Source organism: Catharus ustulatus, chromosome 1 (genome assembly GCF_009819885.2).
Source record: "Catharus ustulatus isolate bCatUst1 chromosome 1, bCatUst1.pri.v2, whole genome shotgun sequence".
Taxonomy (NCBI): domain Eukaryota; kingdom Metazoa; phylum Chordata; class Aves; order Passeriformes; family Turdidae; genus Catharus; species Catharus ustulatus.
This window is the reverse complement of record NC_046221.1, coordinates 121,095,729-121,121,221: the sequence shown is the minus strand read 5'-3', so window position 1 is coordinate 121,121,221 and position 25,493 is coordinate 121,095,729. Positions and strand designations below refer to the sequence as shown.

At 39.9% G+C, this 25,493-nt stretch overlaps 1 protein-coding gene across 4 annotated transcripts in view; it reads right to left on the bottom strand.

Annotated features, from left to right (window-relative positions):
* LYN (LYN proto-oncogene, Src family tyrosine kinase) overlaps positions 1 to 25,493 on the bottom strand; it is a 50,081-nt gene that overhangs the window by 4,993 nt on the left and 19,595 nt on the right. For 3 of the 4 annotated variants that reach the window (XM_033077029.1, XM_033077038.2, XM_033077046.1), the window contains exons 2-12: positions 23,342 to 23,478; positions 22,116 to 22,164; positions 21,918 to 22,023; positions 21,360 to 21,458; positions 21,151 to 21,254; positions 19,531 to 19,680; positions 18,131 to 18,283; positions 12,116 to 12,298; positions 10,540 to 10,616; positions 3,074 to 3,227; positions 1,583 to 1,714 (exon numbers count right to left, since the gene is read on the bottom strand). In XM_033077029.1, coding sequence (XP_032932920.1) covers positions 1,583 to 1,714; positions 3,074 to 3,227; positions 10,540 to 10,616; positions 12,116 to 12,298; positions 18,131 to 18,283; positions 19,531 to 19,680; positions 21,151 to 21,254; positions 21,360 to 21,458; positions 21,918 to 22,023; positions 22,116 to 22,164; positions 23,342 to 23,473 — 1,339 coding nt within the window. In that variant the 5' untranslated portion in view covers positions 23,474 to 23,478. The remainder of the gene's footprint in view (positions 1 to 1,582; positions 1,715 to 3,073; positions 3,228 to 10,539; positions 10,617 to 12,115; positions 12,299 to 18,130; positions 18,284 to 19,530; positions 19,681 to 21,150; positions 21,255 to 21,359; positions 21,459 to 21,917; positions 22,024 to 22,115; positions 22,165 to 23,341; positions 23,479 to 25,493) is intronic. The other variant, XM_033077054.1, reaches the window with a different exon arrangement.

The following is a 25,493-nucleotide window of genomic DNA, read 5'->3' as shown; positions in this document are numbered from 1 at the left end:
GTTCTGTATTTTTGTAGTGCTGGTTTCTTGTAGGTTTGCTCAGAGAAGCATTTCTTCAATTTGTAAATTTTCTAAACAGAAATTCTTCAGAAACAATCTTGTGAGCCCAGCTTAGTGCAGGGACTGTCTGTACACACAGGCAAGTGCTAAAGGGGAAAAAAAGGTATTTTGACTGTGGGAAGAGCCATGCATTACTTGGCTGCACACATCTCCCCTCTGATCCTTCCTTGGGACATGTTTAAGAAGAGCTCTGGGAGGACCTGCTGTGCTCTCAAGTATTTCATAGCCCTCACCTACAAACTGACCCAGAGCACCTAGCTGTGCAAGCAGCCCTATCACCTCTTGAATTTTAAGGGAGCTGGTCTTGAGCTTAAGTGTTTTCCTGGCCTAGAACTGTGCCATGAGAATGTCTGGTTTGGCTCTGCCTCTTGTATGGAAAGTCACTGTGTTTTTCCATAGCAGAGTAAAGCTGGCTGCCATCACTCCTTTCCCACTGCCTGAGTCTTGTGGGATTTCCCACTTCCCTGTGTCCAGTGGTGTTCAGCCTGCTGTCACTTCAGGGACTCAGGTCTGCCTCTTGACCATCTCTGGCACTTCAGAATTCCAGCTGCTCACAAAGTGGTGAAAATGTTTTCATTGTTTAAACAGCAAGAGCTGTTGCACTGGAAGCCCTGGGAAAGCTTTGCTTGGATGAAATATCTGTTGTCCCTTTCCTGTGAGGATCCCAAAGTTCTCAGAAGTTACTCTGCCTATGAGATGTGCAATAGAGGTGAACATGGCTGTACTTTCCCCGTTTGTCCACAAGAGAAGGGAATGTAGAGCAATTTCCCATAACCTCAGTAAGGTTAAATGAAAGCAGTCTGCTGCCCAGAACTAATCATCTATGCCTGAGATGTAACAATTTTATGTGCAAAAAAACCCCCTTCACAAGGGGTCTCTGCATGTTGGAAACATTAATATAATTTTTTTTAACGATGAAAAATGAAACATGAAGCATATGACCATCTCACAATTACCTAATGCAGCTCCATTTGATGTGCACACCTCTGTGGCCTTGTACCTGACTGTATGGAACAACAAATAGTACATTCCTAGTGGTACCTTAACACTGCTTTAGGGTCTGCTTTCATACTTGTTTAGACTACTGGCACTGATAAATTATTACAGCCTATTTGCTTGTGAAAACATGCTTTCTTAGGATCTTCACATATCATGTTATTAAAATTCCCAGCAGCTTACAGAGCACTTGCAGCACTGCATCCTCATCATGGGACTGTGCTTCTGTCCACAAAACAGGGATGTCATAAATGCAGGATCTGCATTTGCTGCAGTTGTAACACCTTTAGAATATATAAAAAATTACTATATATCCATGGTGCCATTAGTCTGTTTGCTGAAATTTACCCTGGAGAGGCATGTGCCTTACACATACAGTGACTAAGTTTTCAAAGCATTAAATTACCTGTAAGACATTTTTCCAATCATCAGTGTCACTACTGTCAGATGCCAGCTCTTTCCTTGAATATTTTCTTTGCCTTTTAGCACCAAAGTAAAAATACAGAGTAAAACTATAGACACATACCTGGATAAGGAATCTTTCCATATGTAACAATTTCATACAGGAGAATCCCAAACGACCACACATCAGATTTAATAGTGAAAGATCCATAGTTAATTGCCTCTGGTGCCGTCCATTTAATAGGGAATTTTGCACCTAAAAAAAAAGTACAGTCTCAGATAGTCACTTTAATCCATTTCACATTCAGTCATAGATGCAAAAGCAGTAGCAAGACATACCTTAAAAAGTCATATCTTAAATTACTGTCTTTCATATCTAAACGATCCTGGAAATTGCCATATAAAAGCAAACTCCTTTCAGTTAAATAAAAACATTCAGGCAGCCTTTGTTGGGAATACTACATTAATTCATTTGACAATGAGGAGTAGTACAAGCAGAGTCTCTCCAAGCCCTTTTTAGCCTGCTCTAACATTCTGGCACAAAATACCAGGTGAGCTAGGAAACTTCTGATAGCAGAAAACACATCAAAGAAACTTGGCATAAAAAATTTATAACCTGAGAAGTTAGTTTAATCAATATTCAATGTCCAGAGCTAGCTAAAACCCAAAACTGCTCTGAAAACTGCTTAATCAGACCCTTCCTGCTGTTCTATTGAATTACCATAACTCAGTGACTGCTGAATAGCTCATGCTCCTTGAATCTCAGCTGTAGTGCGTTGTTCTCTTTCTTCTTTGTACTTTAGTACTTCCCCTCTCGCCCTATGTTTCCAAAGTGTCCATCCAGACTGTGAAAACCTGAGGCAGTGTCTTTAAAGGGAGAAGGGGAAAGGCAGCCAACAAACCACTCTGGAAAGCTATCCCTATGCATGGAAGCATAAATAAAAACTTTTCACCACAACCAACAATGTACTTATTGCAAGGATCCTTGACAACATTAGCAAACCTCTGATGGCAAAACCCAGACAAACACCTTTCACAGCACGTTTTCCCTCTGACCTGTTACCTCCCATCCCTGTGCTGAGCAGGGATGTGACCCAGCCTTCCAGTGTCCCTACTATGCTGCTGAACATGCAAATGAATGCTGCAGCTGCTCAAACAGTTTCCAAAGCCAACCAGTTCTGCTAAAGCTTTTCTTGTTACCAGCAACTACACCAGCTAGGGTTTCTTCCTTTCCCTAAGTGAAAGGAGGTCCGTATGGCACTTAAGGATGTTAAGAGAATATAAAATCACGGTTTCTTGGCCTTTAATTATGTGAGATGGAAGATATGACTGTGCAATTACTTTGTTCAATTTAGGAAAAAATTGTGTGCAGTTAAATACTCTTGGTTGTCTTTGTCTTTCAAATTTATTTAACAATTAACTTGTCAAAAAAGCTTGGGCAGCACAGAGAGGTTATTTGTTTCCTTTATTGATTTTAGAAGTTGTTGGCATTAGAATGCTGCCCCTAGGAATCTATTAGAGCACTTTCTGTCCTTGGTGACCATATTTCTGGTTAGATACAGCCTCACTGCCTCCCAGAGGCTGAAGTTTTAAAGACAAAAATAGAAATACATACCTTCCCTTGCTGTGTATTCATTGTCTTCGATCACTCTTGCTAGTCCAAAATCTGCAATTTTGCACATCAGTAAGTCTGAAACCAGAACATTGGCTGCTCTCAAATCTCGATGGATATAATTTTTTCTTTCTATGTATGCCATCCCTTCTGCAATCTGTAACCAAAAGAACAACTATTTTGATATTTCAATACCATACATTTCCATTAGCAGGTCTGATCCCTCTTTCTTCAAAGGTATCAGCAAAGCCACATCTATTTATTCATTATTGATGTCTTTGGAGAATTTTTTAGATGGAAGCCAGGAAAGGGGGGATTGCCATGGAAAACCTATGCACAGATCCAGTCCTGCAAAACTCCGCTTACAGTAGGAGCTCTGAAAGAATTATTTGGGTGAATAACAGCTGGCAGGATTACATACGTATGAAAGACATTTCCTGAAACAGAATCTTGAATATAATGTTCCTAGAATTTCTGTTAAAATATCCTCTTTCCTAAATTATTAACCAGTTTATTTTCTAAATACTAAGAAAATAGAAGGAATTAATCACTTAGGATACAGGTGTTCTGATGAAGCAGGTACTGATGAAGCAACAGCGCAGAGAAAGTTTAAAATCCCAACAACTTTCTATCTACCCAGTACAAGCCTGGACAATCAGGAAGCAATTACTAAGATAGGGGAAACAACTTATTTTTTTCTACAACAACATGTACCTGTTCATACATGAGGAGTTTTGGCAACAGCCAGCTCTCAGATAGTATCATAAGTAAATATAATCTGCATTTCAGCAACCCAAATTGATTTCTAAACCAAATTAAAGAGGATTAATAACCTCAAAATATGCACAGGGATGACATTTTTCCAGGCTACCATTTTTATTTTTTTTTTCCTAAGAAAAACACTTTTCTTTTCAGGGAAAAAAAAAAGAAACTGAAATAATAGTTTCTAAACTCAGAGTAATAAAACCGATGTGTAGACTGTATTCTGTCCAAAAGTTCAAGAGGAGCTAAGAAAAAAAGAAAAAGAAATTGTCTTTGGGAGCCATCAGTTTTTCTCTTTCTTCTGAGATTGGTGATGGCACATTCCCAGTCAGGGTTCCACCTGTGCCACAGGTATCTCTCTGGGGTGTCTGTGGGGGTGACAGACCCTTCTTGGTCACATGATTTGGGGAACACCCACGCCCTCGGATCTGCCCATGCAGCAGCAGCAAAGCAGTGAGGCTGCTCCACCAGCACCAGTCCCTGGCACCTTCACCACAGACTCTCTCTTTCCTGTGCACCTGAGGAGCAAAGTGCACAGAGCCCTCCCCAGCACCAAAGTGCTCCTTTCAGCTGTGCAGCAAAGCAGGCAGAGCAGCTGACCAAATCTGAAGAGAACTTGAACCTCACTTCTGCTTATTCGTTTTTAAAAAGTCCCCACAGGGTAATGCCAAGGCAAACGCTGCCACCACTTACAACACAAAACTAACACAGCCTTTGTTCCTCTTTTTCGGTTTAAGCAATGGAAAATTAGAGCCACTTGCCCTCTCACTTCCTTCCACTGCAAACCTCTTCTTACAGTCAGATACACTCTTCAGAGAAGTGTGACATTGCCCTGGTACAGTGCAGGGGGGTTCTCACACTAAACCAAGAAGAAACTCTGATGAAGAGAATGAGCAACACCTGCATTTCACATTTTCTAGAAATAAGTAAAACATTTACTAACCAAGGAAGTAGCTACTAGTGAATAATTGCCACAGAAAGTCTTCTTAGGGACTTACAGACACAACAGAAGAGCAGTATTTGGTGCAGAGTCTGCTCTGCCTGCATGGGTTTGGGCAGGAAGCAGAGATGAAAGGGGAGGTTTTGCTGTAAGATCGATGCTGAGTTTGCACAGGCCAGCATGGCAGATCCACACAAAATGCAAACAGGTCTGGTAATATCACCAAAAATAAAACAAACACCACAGAGGAGTCAGCTTGCCTCCTTCTTCCCTGCACAGATACAACATTTGGGTGAACTGCTGGATAGGGAATGAAGAATCACTCCACAAAAGAAACATGTGTGATCTTGATAATTAGTTTCTGAGTCCGACCAAAAAAAGCCGTTGAAAAGACGATTTTATTTCCTCTTATTTGTGCTAGATTCACTGAAAAATGCAGAAAATTCCAAAGTAAGAAAAAATTAACAGCAAGGAATTTTTTAATCAGAGAAGGAGGGGAAACACAGTGACCAAAGAACCGAATTCACACATCTGGCCGTGTTAAGCCTTTGCTTATGGGAAAGGAAGAAAGAAAAAAATTGAGGTTTTTTGATTGAGGGAATGGGTGCCAGAGCCTATGTGATAACTTCTAATGATTATTGTTGGGTTTTCATTGCCAAATGAGGTGTTAATGCTAGAGAAATTCATATGCACAAAAGAAAATTAAGGCCTTTTTCCCTCTCTTTTAATGATCATTGGTACCTGTCAAGACTGTTCAGCTACATGCAACATCTATTCAGCAGCAGGATGGGAAAGCTAATTTGGGTTTCAGGAATATGTTTTGTGGCCTTTAAAAGAGAATTCTGCCTACAGTGCTCAAGTGTTACTGCCAAAGAGGGAGCAGTTCCCCGTCACCTTTAATGAACTACTGACACACTTTTAGAAATACTCAAATCCTTTTAAAAACAAACCAAACTAATCTCTACATACTCGGAACTATGCAGCCAGGGTAAGAACGAATGAAAAGTTCTCCAGGAGAAATACATCACTCCATAAGCCAACCTCTGTTGGGTGGGTGTGGGACAGTGGCCTCAGAGCCACTCCCAGCTGCCAATGTGGGCTGGTCTGGCCCCCAGCTTGGTGGGATGCTCCTGCCAAAGCTGGTAAAGCAGCCCAAAAACCAGAAATGAGTGCAAAACACTGAGGGTGGACACAAGCATCCTGTTGGTGCATTTAAAGCAGAGGAAATAATGGATCACAGCCTGAGTTTTGCACTGCCTTAAATCTGGTAATTCTCTCAGTTCCTAGGGTGAAGCCTCACTAAAAACAGTCTGCAGCAGTCTTTGAAAGGTTTGATGTGGAGGTGTTATTGATCTGGACAGGGCTGTCTTTGGTCTGGGATCATTCTTTCAATAACTGTACCTTTCAATAATGTCCAGATGCACAATAAAATAAAATATCCTTCTTGTTCACAGAGTTTTCAGAAAGACAGTTCATCTTCATGTTACTCTTTGTCTATGAAGAGGGTGTAGACCCTTTGTACCTGGCCACTGAAAGCTGTTGCAAAAGACACATATCCTCAAATGATACATCAGTGTAGTAACAATTTTCAGTTTGCAGCAGTGCTTATCCTAAAGGTGAAGTCAGGAAAGGTTGCAAAAATCATATTCCTCTTGCCCCAGTCAAGCAGCTGTGTAATTAAAGCAGATTCACAGGAAAAAAAATTATTATAAAATTAATGTATATGATTATGCACTGGAACATTAGAGTGTATCATTAAAAATCAAAGAAGCATGAAAAGGAATACACAGTGGAAATGTCACAATGCCAAATGAGACTTAAAATTAATTATAATCTAGGTAGGACTTTCTACTATGACTTTTACAAAGAGGGTAAAGAGGGATTAAAACACTGAATAAAAAAATCTCTATTAATTTTATTCTAAGTTTACAATTTTTTCAATGGCACTGTAGCCTTGGAAGGCAGAAAGAAGTTGCAAGTCAAGCTGTGGATCATAAAAGAATTAATGAAAGTATCAGCACTGCATTAGAAAGAAATGTGTTTTTAGGACAAAGCTTTGACCCTTTCAGAAGTCATGAGTTTTTTTAGTAAAAACAGGTATCATTTTCCTAACCACAGCCCCTACACATGTGTATCCTACCTGAAAGGTAGTGGATTTGCATAAGAAGCAGGAAGAGTTTGCACATACGAAAGGTTCACCGAATTCCTGTCACTCCTTTTCAGCAGATCTAATCAAGCAGGAACAACTGTGAATTCGGGAAATGTGAAACAAAGAATTGGAGGCTCTTCTGGTAAATTGCCTCTGAGGCAAGACAGAAAGCAACTGGTAAAACCCCGAGTCTTCCAGTTGCTTTAGGAACTGAAGGAGCCAGGCTGGTGCTGACTTCTACTCAGTAGTAGAAGTGCTTGAAGATATGTTTGCAAAACTCAGTTTCCCTTAAAACATTCTCATTTCAGAGACTTCTAACATTCATCTCCAATGGATAAAATTGTCTTTGCCAGGGCAAACATTAAATTCCGCCAGCCCCTATCCATATGTACTGATTAAAATACAAGAGATACCTTCAGCTCTGCCAGAGAGCAGGTTGTTTTAGAAACTGAGCTGGACCACCTTCCTAGCAAGCATTTTCTAACCACCTTGTACACAAACCCAATTTCATAAATCGTGACCATTAGTACAGAAACTAAACCATCAAAGTTCAGAATCCACAGCTGTAAGTTAAGGTAGGCACTAGATGTAAGTGTAACCCAGTAACAGCTCTCTGCCAAAAATGTCCATCAGCAGGGTGTTCACCCAACTAGACAGCTAAGTCAGTACAGCAGAGCTGGAGTCTATTTGATTACTTCCTTGAAAAACACTTACTTTAAAAAGTTGTTCATTTCACCTTGAGGAGCAGTCCCCAATTGCAAAGTCAGAATGCTTCACCTCTTGTGAACACATTTTTTTTTAAGACTCTTCAAGGCAAAGACCTGATGAACTCAGAGAGTGGAGCACTATACAACAGCCTGGCAATGCAAACAACAACCCACAGTGCTCCTCACTTGGAAAATCACCTTCAGCTGGGGTTTCCTGTACAGCTGCCTGCACTATAGTCTTTAGCCAGCTAATAGTCACAGAGACCACATCCCCCTCTCCCTTTCTCCCATTCCCAGTCCCTCCTGTGTCTTGTAACATCATAGAAAGATGAGGGTAAAAAGCTAAGGCTCCGCTACCATTTTTTGCATTGTCAGTGTTCCTGAGAAGCTGGGATAGCCTGACAAAGTGCTTTGCCAGAATGTGTGATCAGAGAGCAATGAAAAACTCAAGTGTATGTCCATCAAGGGAAAAAAAGGCCTGATCTTATTTAAGAATAAGAATCTTCACCGCAATCTTCCTTCCACGTTAATTTTAACTTCTGAAACCTATCTCTCCAAATTTCTTTCCCCTTCGCTCTGCAGAGAGGTTAACATCACGTCTGTAAGAATAAATTGTTGATCCATTTGCACAAACCAGAGTCACACCAAAAAACTACACACATTTTGTGTTCTCCTTTACACACAGCCTACATTCAGGAAAAGTGTGACTCACAGGTTATGAGGTTTGAAAAGACTTCTGTCCATCTTTTGCCCTAAAGACCTACCTATAAATTCAGACTGCCAGAGATAGAGAAGACAGGTGGTACACCTGTGTTGGTCAGAGGGAAACCTCTGGTCTGGAACCACACACATGCAGCCTGCAAGTCTGTTCCACACAGTCCTGTTATCACACAGTGGCATTAAGGGCTCTTTAAATGTGCTCAAAACCCCTACAAATTCTTTCCATAACAAAAATCCTGGTATCTCTGTTCCAAGGTTTCGTTTGGGTCTCAGCCAGAAACCCTCAGAGAGGCATTCCTGAAAATCCCTTTAGGATGACTGCAAGCCAGTCTCAGGAATTTCTCTTGACGGTCTGCATCCTCTCGGACAAGAGGGACTTCTCACATCACCTGTGCAGCACAAGGTCCTGGCCTCAGGGGCCAAGGGCAGGAACTGGCTCTGAGAGTTGCTGTCAGACCAGGGTGACAAGTGATGTCCATTTGAAGTGATCTTCAAAGCCTTGTGAATGACAATCTCTGACCCTTGTTATCTTGAAGTGATTTACCCAAGTTGTACACTGAGTTGCTCTTTAGTTCATTACCCTTTTCAAGCCTTAAATTTCTAAAAACACAGTATTAATTTAAAATGAACACAACATCCCTAACTCCAATAAAAAGGTCTGCTGTGTAGCCACATGTGCTTTTCTCTCCAAATCTCAGGTCTCCTTTCATATGAATACCCACAGATATCTTTTCTCTTTTGAATTTTGCACACTATTTTCAAAGCTACCTTTTATTTTCTTTTCTGCCCACTGTTACTCATCTCTTCAGACCATGAGCTGGGATCCAGCAGGTTTTCCACATCTACAGAGCTTTTATCCCACTAAAAATAAATTCTCAATGACAAACTGTCCACAAAGTTCAGAAAATTTAAAGAGCCTAAAGCCACACTAAAACAATAATTATAGGAAAAATAGCTCTTCCATTGTGTCTATGTGAAATAAAAACCCGTATTTGATACATTGAACACCCACATAACAATATGTGATATATAATATGCTATAGAATACAATAGTTCCAGTTGGAAAGGACCTTCAGTTATCATCTAGTCCAACTGCTGGACCACTTCAGGCCACTTTAACCAGAAGATAAAGCATATATTAAGGACATACATAAGAACATTGACCAAATTACTTTTAAAATATGACAAGTTTGGGGCATTGATCCCCTCTCTAGGAAGCCTGTTCCTTTGTTTGACAACTCTTTTGGTAAAGAAATACTTCCTAATATCTAATCCTATAATTATTTGTATGGCAATAATTACATAAAGCATTTATATAATATTCTTATTGTGAAATTTTGGTATAAATTCCTAATGCTTTATTGCACCTTTTGATGTTTTCCCATCTTTCCTCATGAGTTATAACAAGTTAATCTGTAAAGTCTGATGCATTAAAAACCAACCCCAAACACGTTGGTTAACAATAACCTGCCACACATGCCACCATTACCTACTACTAACATGAAGTACAACCTGCAAAAGCAGAATTATTACTCTGTTTTTGTTACATGCCTCCCTGGACACCTAATTTTGGTAACTGTCCAAGACAAAACACCAGGCTCTGGGACCTTTGATTCAGGCTTTGACACACAAATCACTCTGGAGTCTCTCTTCAGATTTCATTTAAGACAGAGGTAATTTGTATACTTTGAAACAATCATCCCAGTTCATAAGTCACACACTAGTACCTGAAACACCATTTCACAATAATTTACCTAAGAATTTGAAACCAAAAAGAGTACACTGGTGTTAGGAGGAGTTGGACTAGTTAACCTAACTTAAGGAGTGGAAAAATGACACATTTGTAAACTCTGAAGGGATCTGCTAAGGAAAAACTCACAAAATTGTCCTTACACTTGCAATTTGTAGCCACTCAAATTGAAAGAAGCCTTTTCACAAAGGAAGGCAGCTGGGTACTGCTGCCATCTAAGCAGGTCACCAGCAGTTCCTAAGAGTTTAGCCTAACCACATATTCCCTTTGAAACCTCTTCCATCTATTCCCTTCTTTCAAATAACTATATTTACTCAAAATTGACCTGTAAATTGCATTTTTTTAATGTAAAAAGTCCTTAGCATAAAATGGCCTAGTATGAGTTTCAGACTCTAAGAGAAGGAACTCTCCATCATTTTGAGCATATTTTTAAAGTTTTACCTGAGCAGAGAAGTCGATTAGCTTTGGAAGCAACAATTTACTTCCTTCGTCACTCTTCAGAAAATCCAGCAAACTTCCTGTTAAAACAGAGAAAGATTAAATCAGTGCATCTTATTACAAAAATAAAGGTCACATTGGTTCCCCAATTTTCTGAAAAACAAAACCGATGCAGTGAAATATTTTGCTGTATTTTCAAGTTGACTACAGTGAGAGAGTCCCTTTGCATGATTTAACGACAGGAACACCCAAATCAGCAGGCCAGACATTCAAGTTCTGCTATTTCCCTGGCTGTAGAAAACTCCCATGAGACCATGCCTCAGTTCAGTGGTGTTGAGTTTGATAAGCACCCTACTCTGTGGACCATCAGGAAGGCAGTCTGGGAGAACCACAGACATCAATCCTTTCCAAGTCATACAGACTAAGTGCCTCAACATTTGATCATTAAGGTACCAGCAAAATTGCTTGAAAATAGAACAAAACAAGAAAAACTACTACCCAAGATAACTTGAGAAGGAAATTTCTCATATTTTGTGTAGTAATGCTCTATAGAGTCCTTTTCTAGTAGGGCAGCCACCCTTGCAGGATCATTCCTCACTCACCTTATGACATAAAACTTTATCAATTCAAGTCCCACGTAAGGCAATTACCAAGGTTTGGTTTAATTGCCTTGTAATGATACCAGAAACAAAAGTTAGGTAGGGAGTCCAAAGGAACCAGAGCTATTCTGGGGGTTATCCTCTGATTTGGAAACAATAGGAAATACTGCATTTAAGAAAACTGAAAAAATTGTTTATCTCACAAATGCAGTAATGAGTCATAAAATTAAAGCCTCAGTTCATCTCAAGGACAGCTGTTCCTCCCCTTAATATTTGAACTTTCAAAAATAACTCTATCATTCCTGTCTTTATAAAGAAAGGGAACTAGTTTAGGAGAAGCAGAAGAGTTCACTGAACTATTGCCTGCAGATTGTCATGGTTTAACCCCAGCCATCAACCAGGCTCCATGCAGCCACTCACTCACTCCCCACCAGTGGGACCAGGGAGAGAATCAGAAGAGTAAAAGGCAGAGAACTCATGGGCTGAGATAAAGAAAGATTAATAGGAAGGGGAAAAGCAAAGGCTGTGCACACCAGCAAAGCAAAACAAGGAATTGATTCCCATGGGCAGGCAGGTGTTTGGCCATTTCCAGGAGAGCAGGACCCCATCACATGTAATGGTTACTTAAGAAAACAAACACTGTCACTCCAAATGTCCCTCCTTCCTCCTTTTTCCCCCAGCTTTATATACTGAATGTGGTGCCACATGGTCTGGAATATCCCTTTGGTGATTGGGGTCACCTGCCCTGGCTGTGTCTCCCCCACCCTCCCATGCACCCCCAGCCTCCTCACCAGCATGGCAGCACAAAGAGCAGGAAAGGCCTTGGCTCTGTGTGAGTCCTGCTGAGTGATAACAAAAACATCTCTGTGTTATCAGCCTGTGTTCAGCACAAATCCAAAACACAGCCCCATACAGCCACTGGGAAGAAAGTGAACTCCACCTCAGCCCAAATCAGCACGCAGATCCAATGTTTTTCTCACCTTTAGCCATGAATTCTGTTATAATATAAATAGGCTCTTCTTTGGTCACTACAGCATAAAGCCTAACAAGCTTATCATGCTGAAGCGTTTTCATGAGGTTAGCTTCCTCCAGGAAGGCTTGCACAGACATTGTTCCAGGCTTCAGAGTCTTCACAGCCACTTTGGTGCTGCTGTGATAGTAACCTACAAGGAAGAAAAAGGATCAGTGCACTGAAGTCACTCTGCAGCCACAGTGTCCCAAGGAGAAGGAATTTGTAAAGCAGGTGAGGCTGGATTCCAGGAATAGCTGAGAGCTTGAAAGCAAGTGCCACATGTAGCACAAATATTTATGCTAAAATTCCTTTTTGTTTTGCAACTTATACAGCAAGGCAGAGAAAAATGATCCATTCCCTATTTTTAGAAATCAGTTATCTGAAAAAAAAAATAAAGCAAGCAAATGATCTTACTTCACACCAAGTTTCCATTCACAAGTAGCCCCTAAAATACTTGTCAAGACATGTTTCAATGAATGTCCACTTAAACTGCCTCAGAACAATAGAGTCCAAGGACTGAAGTATCTGAAATTCCCTGATTACACTTATTTCATGCATGCCAGTCTCATTATTATAATCCTTCCTGTAACCCTTAGCGCTCAAGATGGAGCATTACAGGAAAGTGCAGTCGAATGGTTCTCGTGACCAGCAAGGACAGGCTGCCAGGACTGCAATCCTGCAGTGCTCAGCACAAGATTTAAAACCTGATAACTTCTTGTCACACAGCCCATGCCAGGAGTGGAGGACACTGTGGCTGTGGTTCATTTCTCTGTCTAGCACACCTTCTAATGTAACTTGCTAATTATATAAAAAGCAACTATCAGTAAAAAGCGAGTTATTTTCAGATTTAGTGTTTGCCAAACATTAAATAAATGTTAAAATAGCATTAAAAATAGAGTAGCAAGCACTGAGGCTAAAGTTTATCTTGTGAAGTTATTTAATTTGAAAAATAAAAGAAATAAAAGAGTGGGGGGAAAAAAAGGGATATAAATGCAACTTTTATCCCCACCATACCCAGTGCAACATTGTAGAAATATTTCTCAGAAGAGGTAAAACCTTCATGACTCAACAGAATTGCCTCATTTCCCTATTCAGCAGCAATCTGCATCATCACCGTGATGGATAGACCTTTAAACTGGAATCCACCATTTCCTTATGATGCATATCATCCAACAAAAGAATTCTGGGGCAAAGCACCTAGTTTCCAGATCTTAAGTGATTGCTCCTAGCACTGCATCTCTTTTGAAGAAGGATCATAATCTGAGAAAAGGCACTATGCCACAATCACAAAATATTCACCTGCATGATTATTAAATCTACTTTTCCAAACATAGTCAGGTCAAAACATAACAAAGACATTTCTCTAAACTACCTAATAGTAAGAAATGACAACGACAGGTCAAATCCACCGTTAAAACTCAAGTGTATGATTCACAAGTATCAGAAAAACAGATAATAAATATATTTCTCTCTGTTTAAGAAGCAGAAAGATTATTTGTATCATTTCTACTATTCCATCCCATGCCCTAAAACAGAGCATGAGCTCCACTCTCGATTTGTTGAATTCTTTACTGAACATACTAATTCATACAACTCTTTCAGTGAGGCAATTATGACCAACACACTTAACATTAACTATGTAACAGTATTTTACATTCACTAAAGATATCCATCAAACTGGGGTCTTCTTACAGACAGTTTGCTTTACTACAACATCTCTGTGATACTGTAAAAAAGTCTACCTTGACCCTCTGGTGATAATGTACAAAACAAACAGCTGGTGAAAGCACTAGAAATACCTGATCTTGATTTCTCTCAAGTTCATTTATTTCTTCATGTATTGGGAGGGATGGGACACCAAAATAAGGTGGCCATGAGCCCTATGAGCACACTCTTGTATTCCTAACAGCTGCAGAAGAAAATACACTTCTAAAGCACATATTACCTATATTCTAATTCAGAAATTATTGAATAAGATAATCTTTTACATCTGAGATGCAAGCAAGATGTGACTCATTAATAACCTACACCATAATTGCTGCATTTGCCTTGTTAACTTTCCTCTAAGCCCTGCTTGAGAATTCTCTTCATGAATTATTAATAGCACAGAGCATCATGATTCACATCATATCAGTTCACACCAGGAACACAAATACATAAAACATAGACCCTGCTCCTGCAGTGCTGCTCGGGTTCACCACATCACTAAAGAAGCTGCCCAGATGCACTGAACTCCATGGTCTAAAATCCTTTCATACCATGGCAGAAAGTCAGTCTCTGCAGTTTCAGCTACTGTTAAAAGTCAAATCTGAAGCAAGCAATAGTATGAAAGTCTAAGCGTTGTGTGATGATGTCTCACACAACAAGCCATGTTCTTCTCTACGTGTTAGAATTGAATTCTCAAAAAAAAAATTGGTGTTTCAGGTATTTATTTTGCATTGATTACTGTTATTTTGACAGAGCACTATCTTGCATAGCCAGGTTGTCCCCAGAATTTTGCATTGGCTAAATTAGGCCAAGGTGGGATATGAACTTAGACAGTTGAGGTTGAGTCTACCATTTCTGAGCAGGACTGAAGATGCAGAGCTTTGTGAAGAAGCTTCTAAGATGCAGCTTTCTCCTTCCTCTACTTTTCCAGTAATTCCCTGCAGGGTATACTGGGAACAACTTGTTTGAGCAATGGAGATATGACACTGCTAGAAGGCAGATAGTGGCTGGAGCAGTTACTGCTGGAGGAGGTACTGGGAAAGAGTCTGAGGAACAGCAGCTTCTCAGCAGCATCCAATTGCACATCAGCACTTCACTCCTTCACCTACCACAGCCATCATTCAGCTGCAGAACAGAAAAATGCAGCAGCAGCTCCATCTCTCACTCATCTCCACACAGCCCATTCATGTGAAGGCAGAAAGCCCAGGCTGCACAACTGATCACCAAAATGCACACATAAACACTAACTTGGTAGCCTAAACACAGAAAATCTCTATAAAATGCACACAATTGCACTTGTACTGATAGAAAAAACTGGGAAACTGATAGCAACTTTTCCCTGTGTAAAAGCAACCCTTCAGAGCTGGAAGAGATTCACCTGCCCATTCCATAAAACAGATTGTCTGCACAGGTCATACAGGAACACAGCCAAGTGCTTGGGACATATGGAGGCCTGTTTTTTGTTCTTAGGATTTTCTTACTCCTTCCAATAATGGAAGTTAATTTCCTCCAAACTCTTCAAGAAGAAGATGTCCTCATTGAAGCTCAGAAAGTAGTTATAGAGATACTAAAAAGAAAAGACTATAAAAGCTATAATTGCACATCTTCACATTGCAGTATCAGCACTATCTCCATATTCCCACACCTCTCAGAAACACAGACAGGACCTGTGGAAGGCATCTGTGTCCAACACCCCCAGGGACACCTACAGCTGTTGTCCAGGACTGTGTCCAGTTGGCTTTTGATTCTGTCCAGGAATGGAGACACCACAACCTCTCCAGGAAACCTCTGCTCAGTCACTCACACAGTGAGGGCTGAGAAGGAGCAGCCTGTGTTCCACTTTGTGGCCCTTGCCCCTGGCCCTGCCACGGGGCACCATCAAGAAGAGCCTGGCTCCATTCACTTTGCATGCCTCCTTCAGCTATTTACAGACACTGATAAGAGCCCCCTAAGCCTTTCCTCAAAAGAGAGATGCTCCAGTCCCCTCATCATCTTTGTGACTCTTTGTTGGATTTTGTCCAGTAGCTCTACATCTTTCTTTACTCAAAAGCACAATTCTTCAGTGGGACAGTCCTCCCTCTGAAACCACAACACTAAGTATTCTTTATCAGGCAGAAATCTATTTAGTAATTAAACCATGGAACAATATTTCTCTCTAATTCACACAATGGCTGAAAAACATTTTTTTTTCTCTGTTAGGAGGCAGTGTAACAACCAGCTCTCGAATCAGGAGAGCACAGCAACCAGATTATTGCTCAGTACCTCTACATAACTCCCTAAATCCCTGTGTAATCATTACAACACACAGTGTTTGCTGACACCCTGCACCACACAGCTGGCCTAATATGCTTTTCCATCTTGGACTTCCTTGGTTCTAAGATTAACCATGCTCCTGATTTGATAGGATCTGTGCCATGCAAATCATCTTCTTTCGCTTCAGAAAGAAAGCGAAGAAGAGGAAACACAGCAATCGCTTTCACAGTACATTAGTTTTTCTCACAGTGCAGCAATTCAGACATAGGCTTCAGGCCCAATTTAGATGTTAAAATAATGACACAAACAAGAGGAAGCATCTTGAAGCAGAAGCACCCTTTTAAAGTTTTATTATTTTCTGTGTGTATGTGCAGAAGTAGTCACTTCCCAAAACGATCTGCATTTTCAAGCAGTTGATTAGCTCCTACCACAAAGTCTTCCATAGTGCTTCAGTCTAAGTTAAACATTTGTTGTCCTGGTTTATTGGACACAAATAACTTCACAATGGTTGAAACTTGTCCTGACTAGTATCTAAATTGTCATTCGCGTATCTCATAGCTACAGGGTTTCTTAAGCCTTTTCTCATGAAGGCACATAAAAGGTTGAATTTGGCCCTATTATACTATAGAGATGTATTACTTGCACTTTTAACGTGATTTATACCAAGAGATTGCACCTAAGACTCAATTAGAGCTTTCTGATTGACATTGTAGTTGTCTGTCTATGATTTGCCACTCAAACAGCACCAGTCTGTGCTTTGCTTTTCTAAATGAGAGCATCTCGTCAAAGCAATGACATTCCCATCAGATTGACACACTCCCATGGATCATCAGAGATTCCTTCACGGTTTTGTGTCTTCTACCCAGCTTTGGGATACACTTTTAAGTTGCTCAGAAATGCTCTGCCTATAGAATCTTGGGTCTTAAAATTAATAAAGATCATCATCACCATAATCTGATCTTTTATTACATAACAAATTTATTCCTATTTAAACATAACATCCCTAAAAAAGAGATTCAGGGAAAGGCTAAGAGAATGATTTGGCCTGAAAAAACATCTTAATGAAGACTTTGGGAGGAAGATACAGTTTGCCTCAAATAAGATGGTAACTGGTAAAAAGTGTGTAAGCCATGAATAGTGCATGAAACATGCAATGAGGAAGCCAAAAGAATACTCTGATGTCAGAATAGGCAACATTACAAAAGCAAGATGATCAAACCATTTTCCCAGAATGTGACACTGGGCATAGCCCCTTGCCAATAGGAAGGCTGAGGAAATATTGCTTATAAGCCAACAGAGCAGGTTATTCAGGTTATAATAATCAATGCCATCATTTTCTGCTGCGTATATATTAATGTTTAAAGCTTCTAAGTTTTATGACAAGTTTTATTATTGGGGTCTTGCCTGATGATTCAAGGTATGGGGTGTTCAATCTATAGTCTTCTTACTACATAAATCACCTACTTTCTGAGCATCACACTGGTAGACAACACTTTTGGGTTACATCTGCTCCCTTTTTTCACCCTGCATGGCATTACCATGCACTACATTGCAAGAGGCATCTTCTTCACAAATGGACAATGAAATCTCCATACACAACTCACTAGAAGACATTGTTTCTTTCTATTTCGTATTCTTTAACACTTTCTGATTTGAAACCAAATTCTGAGGGGCTCATGGATTTTGAGATTCAGGAGCCACACCTTATTATAACCTTCTATTTCTGCCTCAAAACATAACAAAAAACTATTGTCTTTAACCTTCTAAATTACAGTGCTTACTCACTATTTTTTCCTTTAAAAGACACCAAAAAGATTGTCAGGTATCTACCCCCTTTTACAAGCCCTCTCTCCTCACAAGAAAATATATTGTAGTGAATATACCAGAATTTTGCTGGTTTTGCTGTTTGATTTTGCTGTTTTACAAGTATATAGGGTCAGGTTCATGTCCACTATATTTTTGAATGACTCTGAAATGACCCTTCCTTCAGAGTTAAATATTCATTTCAAAAGAATAAACTTACCCATCCAGACTTCTCCAAACTGACCAGCTCCAAGTTTCTTCACTAATTTAATTGATTCCCGTGGAATTTCCCATGCATCTTTATCCCATGGTTTTTGAGGTTTGGGACTAATACAAGCTTTTTCCAACTTTCTGCATAAGCCATCTGATTGCTCTGATTTTCAAAGAAAAAAGAAAATACAAAATACATTACTCTCCTGTGCCACATGACTTGAGACAAACATTACTTAGTTGAACCAACCAGCCCACAATAATGTCCAAAATAACCAGATGCTATGATGAAAATGTAGCCTTTCTGGTGCTTCCACAAAAGTTTAACTGCCTCTGATCTGAAATTTAGAATTCAGAGAAAAAAATTAACGAGAAAACATCTGATAACTGTCAGATTATTAAGGGGTTTTAGTACAATTTGCACCAAGTAAATACAATATCAGATCTTATTACTGACACTGTGTTGATTAAGATGCACATTGGAGTCAGGTTTGGGATCTGTATTCTGAATTTGTCATTAAATTTTCTTGCAACATGATTTCAGACAGATGCGCATGCAAGCATAAGTAGGTCAACATCATTTTTTCTCTAGACACTGACCAGCTATAACTTTTATATGAATGTTGAATAATTCTCAGGTTTTACAGCAGTGCTGAACAGCTAGCACACATATCTAACTATTGAGAAAAATTTAATGGCCAAATCCTCAGAATGGCTTTGAAAAATTACTGTGTGATTTTATGCCCTACATTTTTTTTGTCTTGTCTTTATTCCCAGTTATAAGATTAAAACTGTATTTTGGAGCTACCCAGCAGGAGGTTATGCAGAATGAGAAGTTAGTTTTGCAGCTAAAACATAGGTAGACTTGTCCCTTCCTCTCCCCACCTCTTCTTTTTTTTTAATAAATGTATACATTCTATGTGGGTGCAATTTTATCTCTTTGAAGTATATGGAAAATTTCTTCCTTTAAAAATAAATAATTAAACAAACACATTTACAGGAAAAATAGAACCAATTTTCACACTCAACACTAGGTACAAGACAACATTCACAAGTCTATATGTATTTCTGTTAATTATGAATAAAAAATTACTCTGAAATAAAATACTATTTACAATGCAGGCAATTCCTATTATGGCTTCACATCACCCTAAGTTTGATGAATTGTATTATAAAGCTAGTCTTCATTTCACAGTGGTTTGCCACAGAGCAATCAGCACTAGATCTCATTATGGTAACAACAACACTTGGATTCCAATCAGTTTTATTTTATCTTTGATAACATACATGCTCAAGTTATTTAGAGAAAAAAAATGAAAGCTTTGAAACAAAAGAAGAAACCATTTATTTTCCCTCTCAGGAAATAATGATTGCATTCTATTAAGTAATTCACCAAATGTTTCAACTTACTTTGATAATGTTTGATCATGTCATTGATGTTAGGAAAAGTTATTCTTGGAGAGATGTAAAATCCTCCATTGTCTAGACTCCTGATTTTGTAGTGCTTAATAACGTCACCATGCTCTGGATCATAGTCCCGTATGGAGAGAGAATAGCTGCCTGTGGGTAAAGAGAGAATGCTCATTAACAGATAGCAAAAAATCTACAGAGTCCACACATGCACAGTTGAACCTAAGAAAATCACCATTTTGTCTGCTTTTTTTTTTTACTCCCTTATTTCCTCAAAAACCGTTTTGCAATCCACAGGAGGAAGTTAGCAAAAACCAGCCCTGAACACCAAAATGCTTACAGTCACACTTTCTTTTTCAATCTTATTCAACAAACTGACTTGTTCCATATTCCAGGCAGCTGCACATTCAGTGCCCAGTTTTGCAGAAGGTCCCACAGCTCGAGTAGAAGTGGCTGGGACAGCAGGACCAGGGCTGTCACCCTGCTCAGGCAGAAACTGAAATCTGGAGATCAGCATTTTGAAAAAGGAACATGCTGGTTGTCATGGGCTGATTAGCAAAAGAACAGTTTGGAAATGGCTTCAGACATAAAGGAGGGGGAGCAGATCTGTTGATCTGCTAGATCTGTTGATCCCTATGCAGTTCTAGGGAGCCTAACATCATCTGGGGTTTAAACTGGGGCAGGAGAGCATCTACCCTTAGCTGCAGCACTCTTTGTTTCTTCTGCTTGTACAATTCTTATCCACTTTCAAAGGATAAAAAAGGATCTCACTCCTTCACCTCTCCTCATACACATACCCAATGATTCTGGGGAGCACTTTGCCTTACTCAGTACTCTATGTAGAATTTAGGAGAATTCCTTTGAGAACTTCATTTAAGAGTCTTCAGCTGAGAGCACAATGATATGGGCCCATTACAGACGATACCTAGTCAAGAATCTGAAGGATTAGAGTAAAAAAAAGCTACCCTGGAGAGGCATGACCTGCTGAAAGGCTTAATGTGTCTTCCTCTGGAGGATGCAGTGTTACAGCATCCAGCTGGAATATCCACCCAGACCTACAGTCAGAGTCCACAGGCTGGGACAGGACTTCCCATGCTCTTCTCAAAGTCCTGGCTGAAGAGCCTGGAGACTTCACTAAGCTTTTCAGCACAAAGCTGAAACTTTTGTGTTTACAGAACAAAATTTTACCAAAAAGCTATCTGAAAAGAATCCCACTACAATATGGAAGTGAAAACCCTCATTATGCACTAACTACAATTTTAAACTTGTAGCAATGGATACAGACCCAATAATGGCAGACTGTAGAATGCAGCAGCTACTATTACAGTAACATGTTTTTCAATAAAGGAGTCACAAACATCAAGAAAAGATGCCACTTCATTCATTCCTGCTTCTTGCCAGTGTAATCACACACATAACACTTTTTTTTCTTTCCCTTGTCTCAGCTTTGGGTGTTAGCCTGCAACTCTCTTCTCTCTTTATCTGGTAATTTTCTCATTCTTCTCACTCCTACAGAACTGCAGAAAATTCACACAATGCTACTCCACATCCAATTTTTGTGTAGACTGACTTCGTGTTTTTATCTTTATATCAATTCCAAAGCACTACCCCAAAACCTACCTTTTAATGTTTCACTCTCTCTGATAAGGAAAGCTCCAGGACCATTTCCAGGAGCCAGGAGTTGCCTTTCAGCATCTTTTCGGGTTATGTCTTTGAAGAACCATCTGAAAAGTATTTCAAAGGGTTAGAACCACCTCTTTCCCCACCCACCAAGGATACACAACCAAGGTGAAGAAGTTTGCCAGAATTTGGACACTGGGAGAACTTACTCTTCTGTTTCCAGGGTGTTTACTTTTGCTACATAGTTGCTGGGAATGAAACCTTCTTTTCTTGTTGTGAGAGATTTTGCTCTCCACCATTCTCCGGATCTGAAAAACAAAAAAGTAGTATTCACAGGAAAGGAAAATGATAAATTGTTATTTAGGTTCTACTCTACTGAGAGCTTTGCCCAGGCTGGAGAGAGAAGTACAATCTTTCCTCTGAAGTCAAGAGCCCTGAGACATCACTGGCTCCACTGGACCAATATTTGGTCACCATTACTACTGAGGCCAGCTGCCAAGGCAGAGAACCACAGACTCAAAAATGGTTTGGGTTACAAGGGACCTAAAAGATCATTTCTGTCACGAGCAGGAACACCTTCCATTGCAGCAGGTTGGTCAAAGTATCATCCAACCTGGAATAACTCCATGAAGCATTTGTATTATCACATGTAAGGGAGCTCACTTATCATTCATACACCCATGGTATGAGTAGGATATCAAAGCACTGTAGAGGGAATTAGATGAGCCCAAAGAAAACATGCGATACAACAATATTGTCATACTTACTCCTCAATAACTTTCAGTTTTTCTCCTTTTTTAAAGGACAAGTCCTCTTCATGAATGCCATCATAGGGATACAAAGCTACCACAATGACTCCCTGCTCCTCTGCATCTACAAAAGCAGAAAGACAAAAGCACGTTCACATCACTTTGCAGGCTGACACAGGCACAGCACACAGCTGTGAGATTTCTACAGAAACATACCTTGGCTGACAAACCTCTGTCCTGGTAAGAGATGTGCTTCTGGATTTGCCTACAATAAAACACATCTTTAATTAGGCAGTTTTAGATCTTTGTGATGATCTTAAATTACAGTTACCTATTATACAGTTGCTTTGGTATCATCTCACATGTTTTAAAAGGAAATGCTCAGATTTTTTCCCACCATTCTTCAAAATATATATTATATATAAAAACATGTATTATTTATATGACAATATAAAAATACAGTAAGTCCCCCATGATATTAAATTGAGCAGCTCAGACCTTGTGAAGGTGTGGCACAAGCTGTGGGAAGGAAATTCACAGCTTTGGGACTTCTGCTGAAAAGGCTTTAGGTAGGGCACTCAAGCAGGACAGTTATTACAGCGTAGCTGTCATGCTAAAGAACTACAAGCATGGTTATGCCATTAAGACTGTGCAAGAAAAAAAAAGTAATTAAAAAAAAAAAGGTAGTTTGTGATGTATGTTCATCGACTGAGAGCACACTGAGTTCACTGTGTCAGCTGGGGAGAGAGCAGAGCAGGGAGCCATTCACACCTGCAGAGAGCAGGTCCCTGAACAAGGGCAGCCAGGACACAGTTTCCTCAGCACTGTAGAGAGGTGGGGGGGAAAAAAAGGTACCAGTCACGCTGCAAATTAGCAAACCCACTTGGTACCCAGCAGAATTCCCCATCCCAGCACCCCTCCTTCCAACGCCAGGCAGCACACGTGGAACACATGAGCCTGTTCCTCCTACAGCACAGTGCTGCTCCCATCCTCACCCACACACCTCAGGCAAGGCTGAGTAAAGCTGACTAGAGCTGGTAAAGAATCACCCATGATTACTTCAGCCTTTAAATGGAATAACCAACATCTGGATCCCATCACTATTAAAAACCCAACACCAGTGCTTTAAAAATGGATCTAAACTATTTCAGGTTTTCTAGTGTCATCTAGCATTCTTCTACAGACATAGTTATATCTACTCAAACATTGCCAAGTTACTTTTTTTTAATGCAGAAAACTATGACAAACATAAAGTAACAAACCACCATGTTTTAATTTTTATTCCTCTTTGTACTTATTCATTGAGAGTGAACTGCACAGCCCAGTTGCGGATAATTGATAATTTGAATTTTTTCATGCATATGCTTTGGATTGAAATTTAAGTTATGCCAGTCATGTTTTGTTCTTGCTACAGGAATTCTCTCCTGAGACTATCTACTTACTGGCCTTTGCTGTTTATTGGACGTTGGATCCCTCACATAAATAGTTCGTTCAGTTTTACGTACTGGTTGATTCTTCAAATCTAGCCCATCTCCATGCAGATTCTCTTTCCTTTTTGATTTTATACACCCCATATTTCCTGTTGAAATAAAAAAGGTATTAAACAAAATCATTGTGCTGCAAACCAAGCCCTTTCCCATGAAATCATCTGGGCTATATAGTTAAAATGTGCTTCCTTTTCATACAAAATAGTTCATGGGAAAAACATCTGAAAGTTAGGCCCACACACTGATAGCTCTTTACTGTTGCAAAGAAAAGAAATAATCTTGTCTCAATCCACAGATGAAGTAAATAGTTATTTACCATTTCTTCAAATTTTTTATATTTTCTCCCCAGCCTACCCTTCCCTGCCCAAACCCCTTGTGTCTTTCTGATACTTCACTGAGCTTTGGAATAATAAAATATGCAATTATTGTAGGGATAACTTTTATCTGTATATTTTAAAGAAAAAACTCTTTTGGAAGATATAGGAAAAAATTCCTGTCCAAATTCTGAGAGCTGCAGCTGGAACTAGCAACGCTTGTACCTCCCCACTTCATTTTGCAGATGCCAGTCCAGCAGGGAGCTCTGATTCCAATCCCTGTCTTACATGAGGCTGATGTGCAGCCCCAGCTCCATGGCAGACATGCAGCTGCTGTGACCTTCAGTAATGCATCTCCTCGTTCACACGGGCGTGTTGCAGCAGCCCAAAACAGCCGATGTGTGTGCCAGTGATGGCAAATCACCACACAAGGATTCCTTTTTCAGTATAATTTAGAAGGCTAATCCTCTCAGGATGTGCATCCATGCTAAATCAGATGAGATACAGCTGTTAGCATCTGCATGACTGGAACCTGATTGCTAATCCTGTGATACAATTACATAGTACTCTAGCAAATAAATAAACAACATTATCTCTACAATCCTCCCTCCGAGGAGAGTAATTATACTTACTCTTCAAAGAATCCACTATGAATGCTCTTCAACCCTCTCCTTCCTTCCTCTCTCCTCCTTTCAGGTCAGTGCTCTAATGCTAGGTTCACAGTCACATTTTCCCTTGCAGGCACACAGTCTCACTCCCCCCTGCCCTAATTAATCTTTAAAGCCAGTTCTTTGAAGAACAATGTAAAACCTAAAATAAGAGCTGGGTGCAAATATAGGCTCAAGTAAACAAACACAGCTGGAGAAGCTAAAGCAGATCATAAGACTCTCATCCTCTTTTTACCTTCATCTCTAGGACAGAAAAGGTTCATGGTAGTGAACAGGTAAAGTAGTAGCAGAAGTGTCCATTGGCAGACACAACTGTTCCAATGGGACAATAGCTGCCCTGCAGCTGCAGGAATGAACCAGATTGGTCTGGGTTCACATTAAGATTCATACTTTTGTAACAATACTTATGACAATCACAGTCCTAGCTGATTACAAAAATAAACCAAGGCAACAAGCAGTCCTACATGGCAAGTCTCAACTTCCAATATCACCTTCATTTAATGTCCTATCCTGCCATTGAGAAAGCACTACATAGTGACACACGCACTGTCCTATCCACAGGCAGAGTGTTTTCTTCTAAATATGACAGGAGCATACTTCCTCTCCCATCATTTCTGCAAATTATCTGTCACCTATTGCCAACACATCTTGGATGTCCACAAGATTTCAGCAGTGATCTGTGATCCTCGTTTAAAGCAGCATTAGAACCCATTGTTCTCCTTGTCTTCTCCTAAACTAAAAATAAAAGGAATCCTACAGAAAATCAATAGGCACTGACCAGGCAGAGAATAAGAGTTTCCTTTTCTTGAGTGTCAACATTTCAGTGCTCCCACACTTGTCTGAAAGCACTGGAGCACATCTGCATGCAGAAGCTTCCCTCAGAAGCAAACATCTTTAATGTCTAATTTTACTGCTTTAATTTTTTTGATTCTCACCTCCACGCGGGTTACATACTAGTTGTGTTGAAATACTGAGAAGGATTTTAAAATTTATTTTATTTATTTATAACTGTGGATATGTAGATGACTCTTGTTCTGTCTTTAATGGTCCATAGGAAATTTCTGTACACCCACAGGCAGACTAGTGTTTGCCAACTCACTCCAGACATCAGGAAGGCCAGTGTTT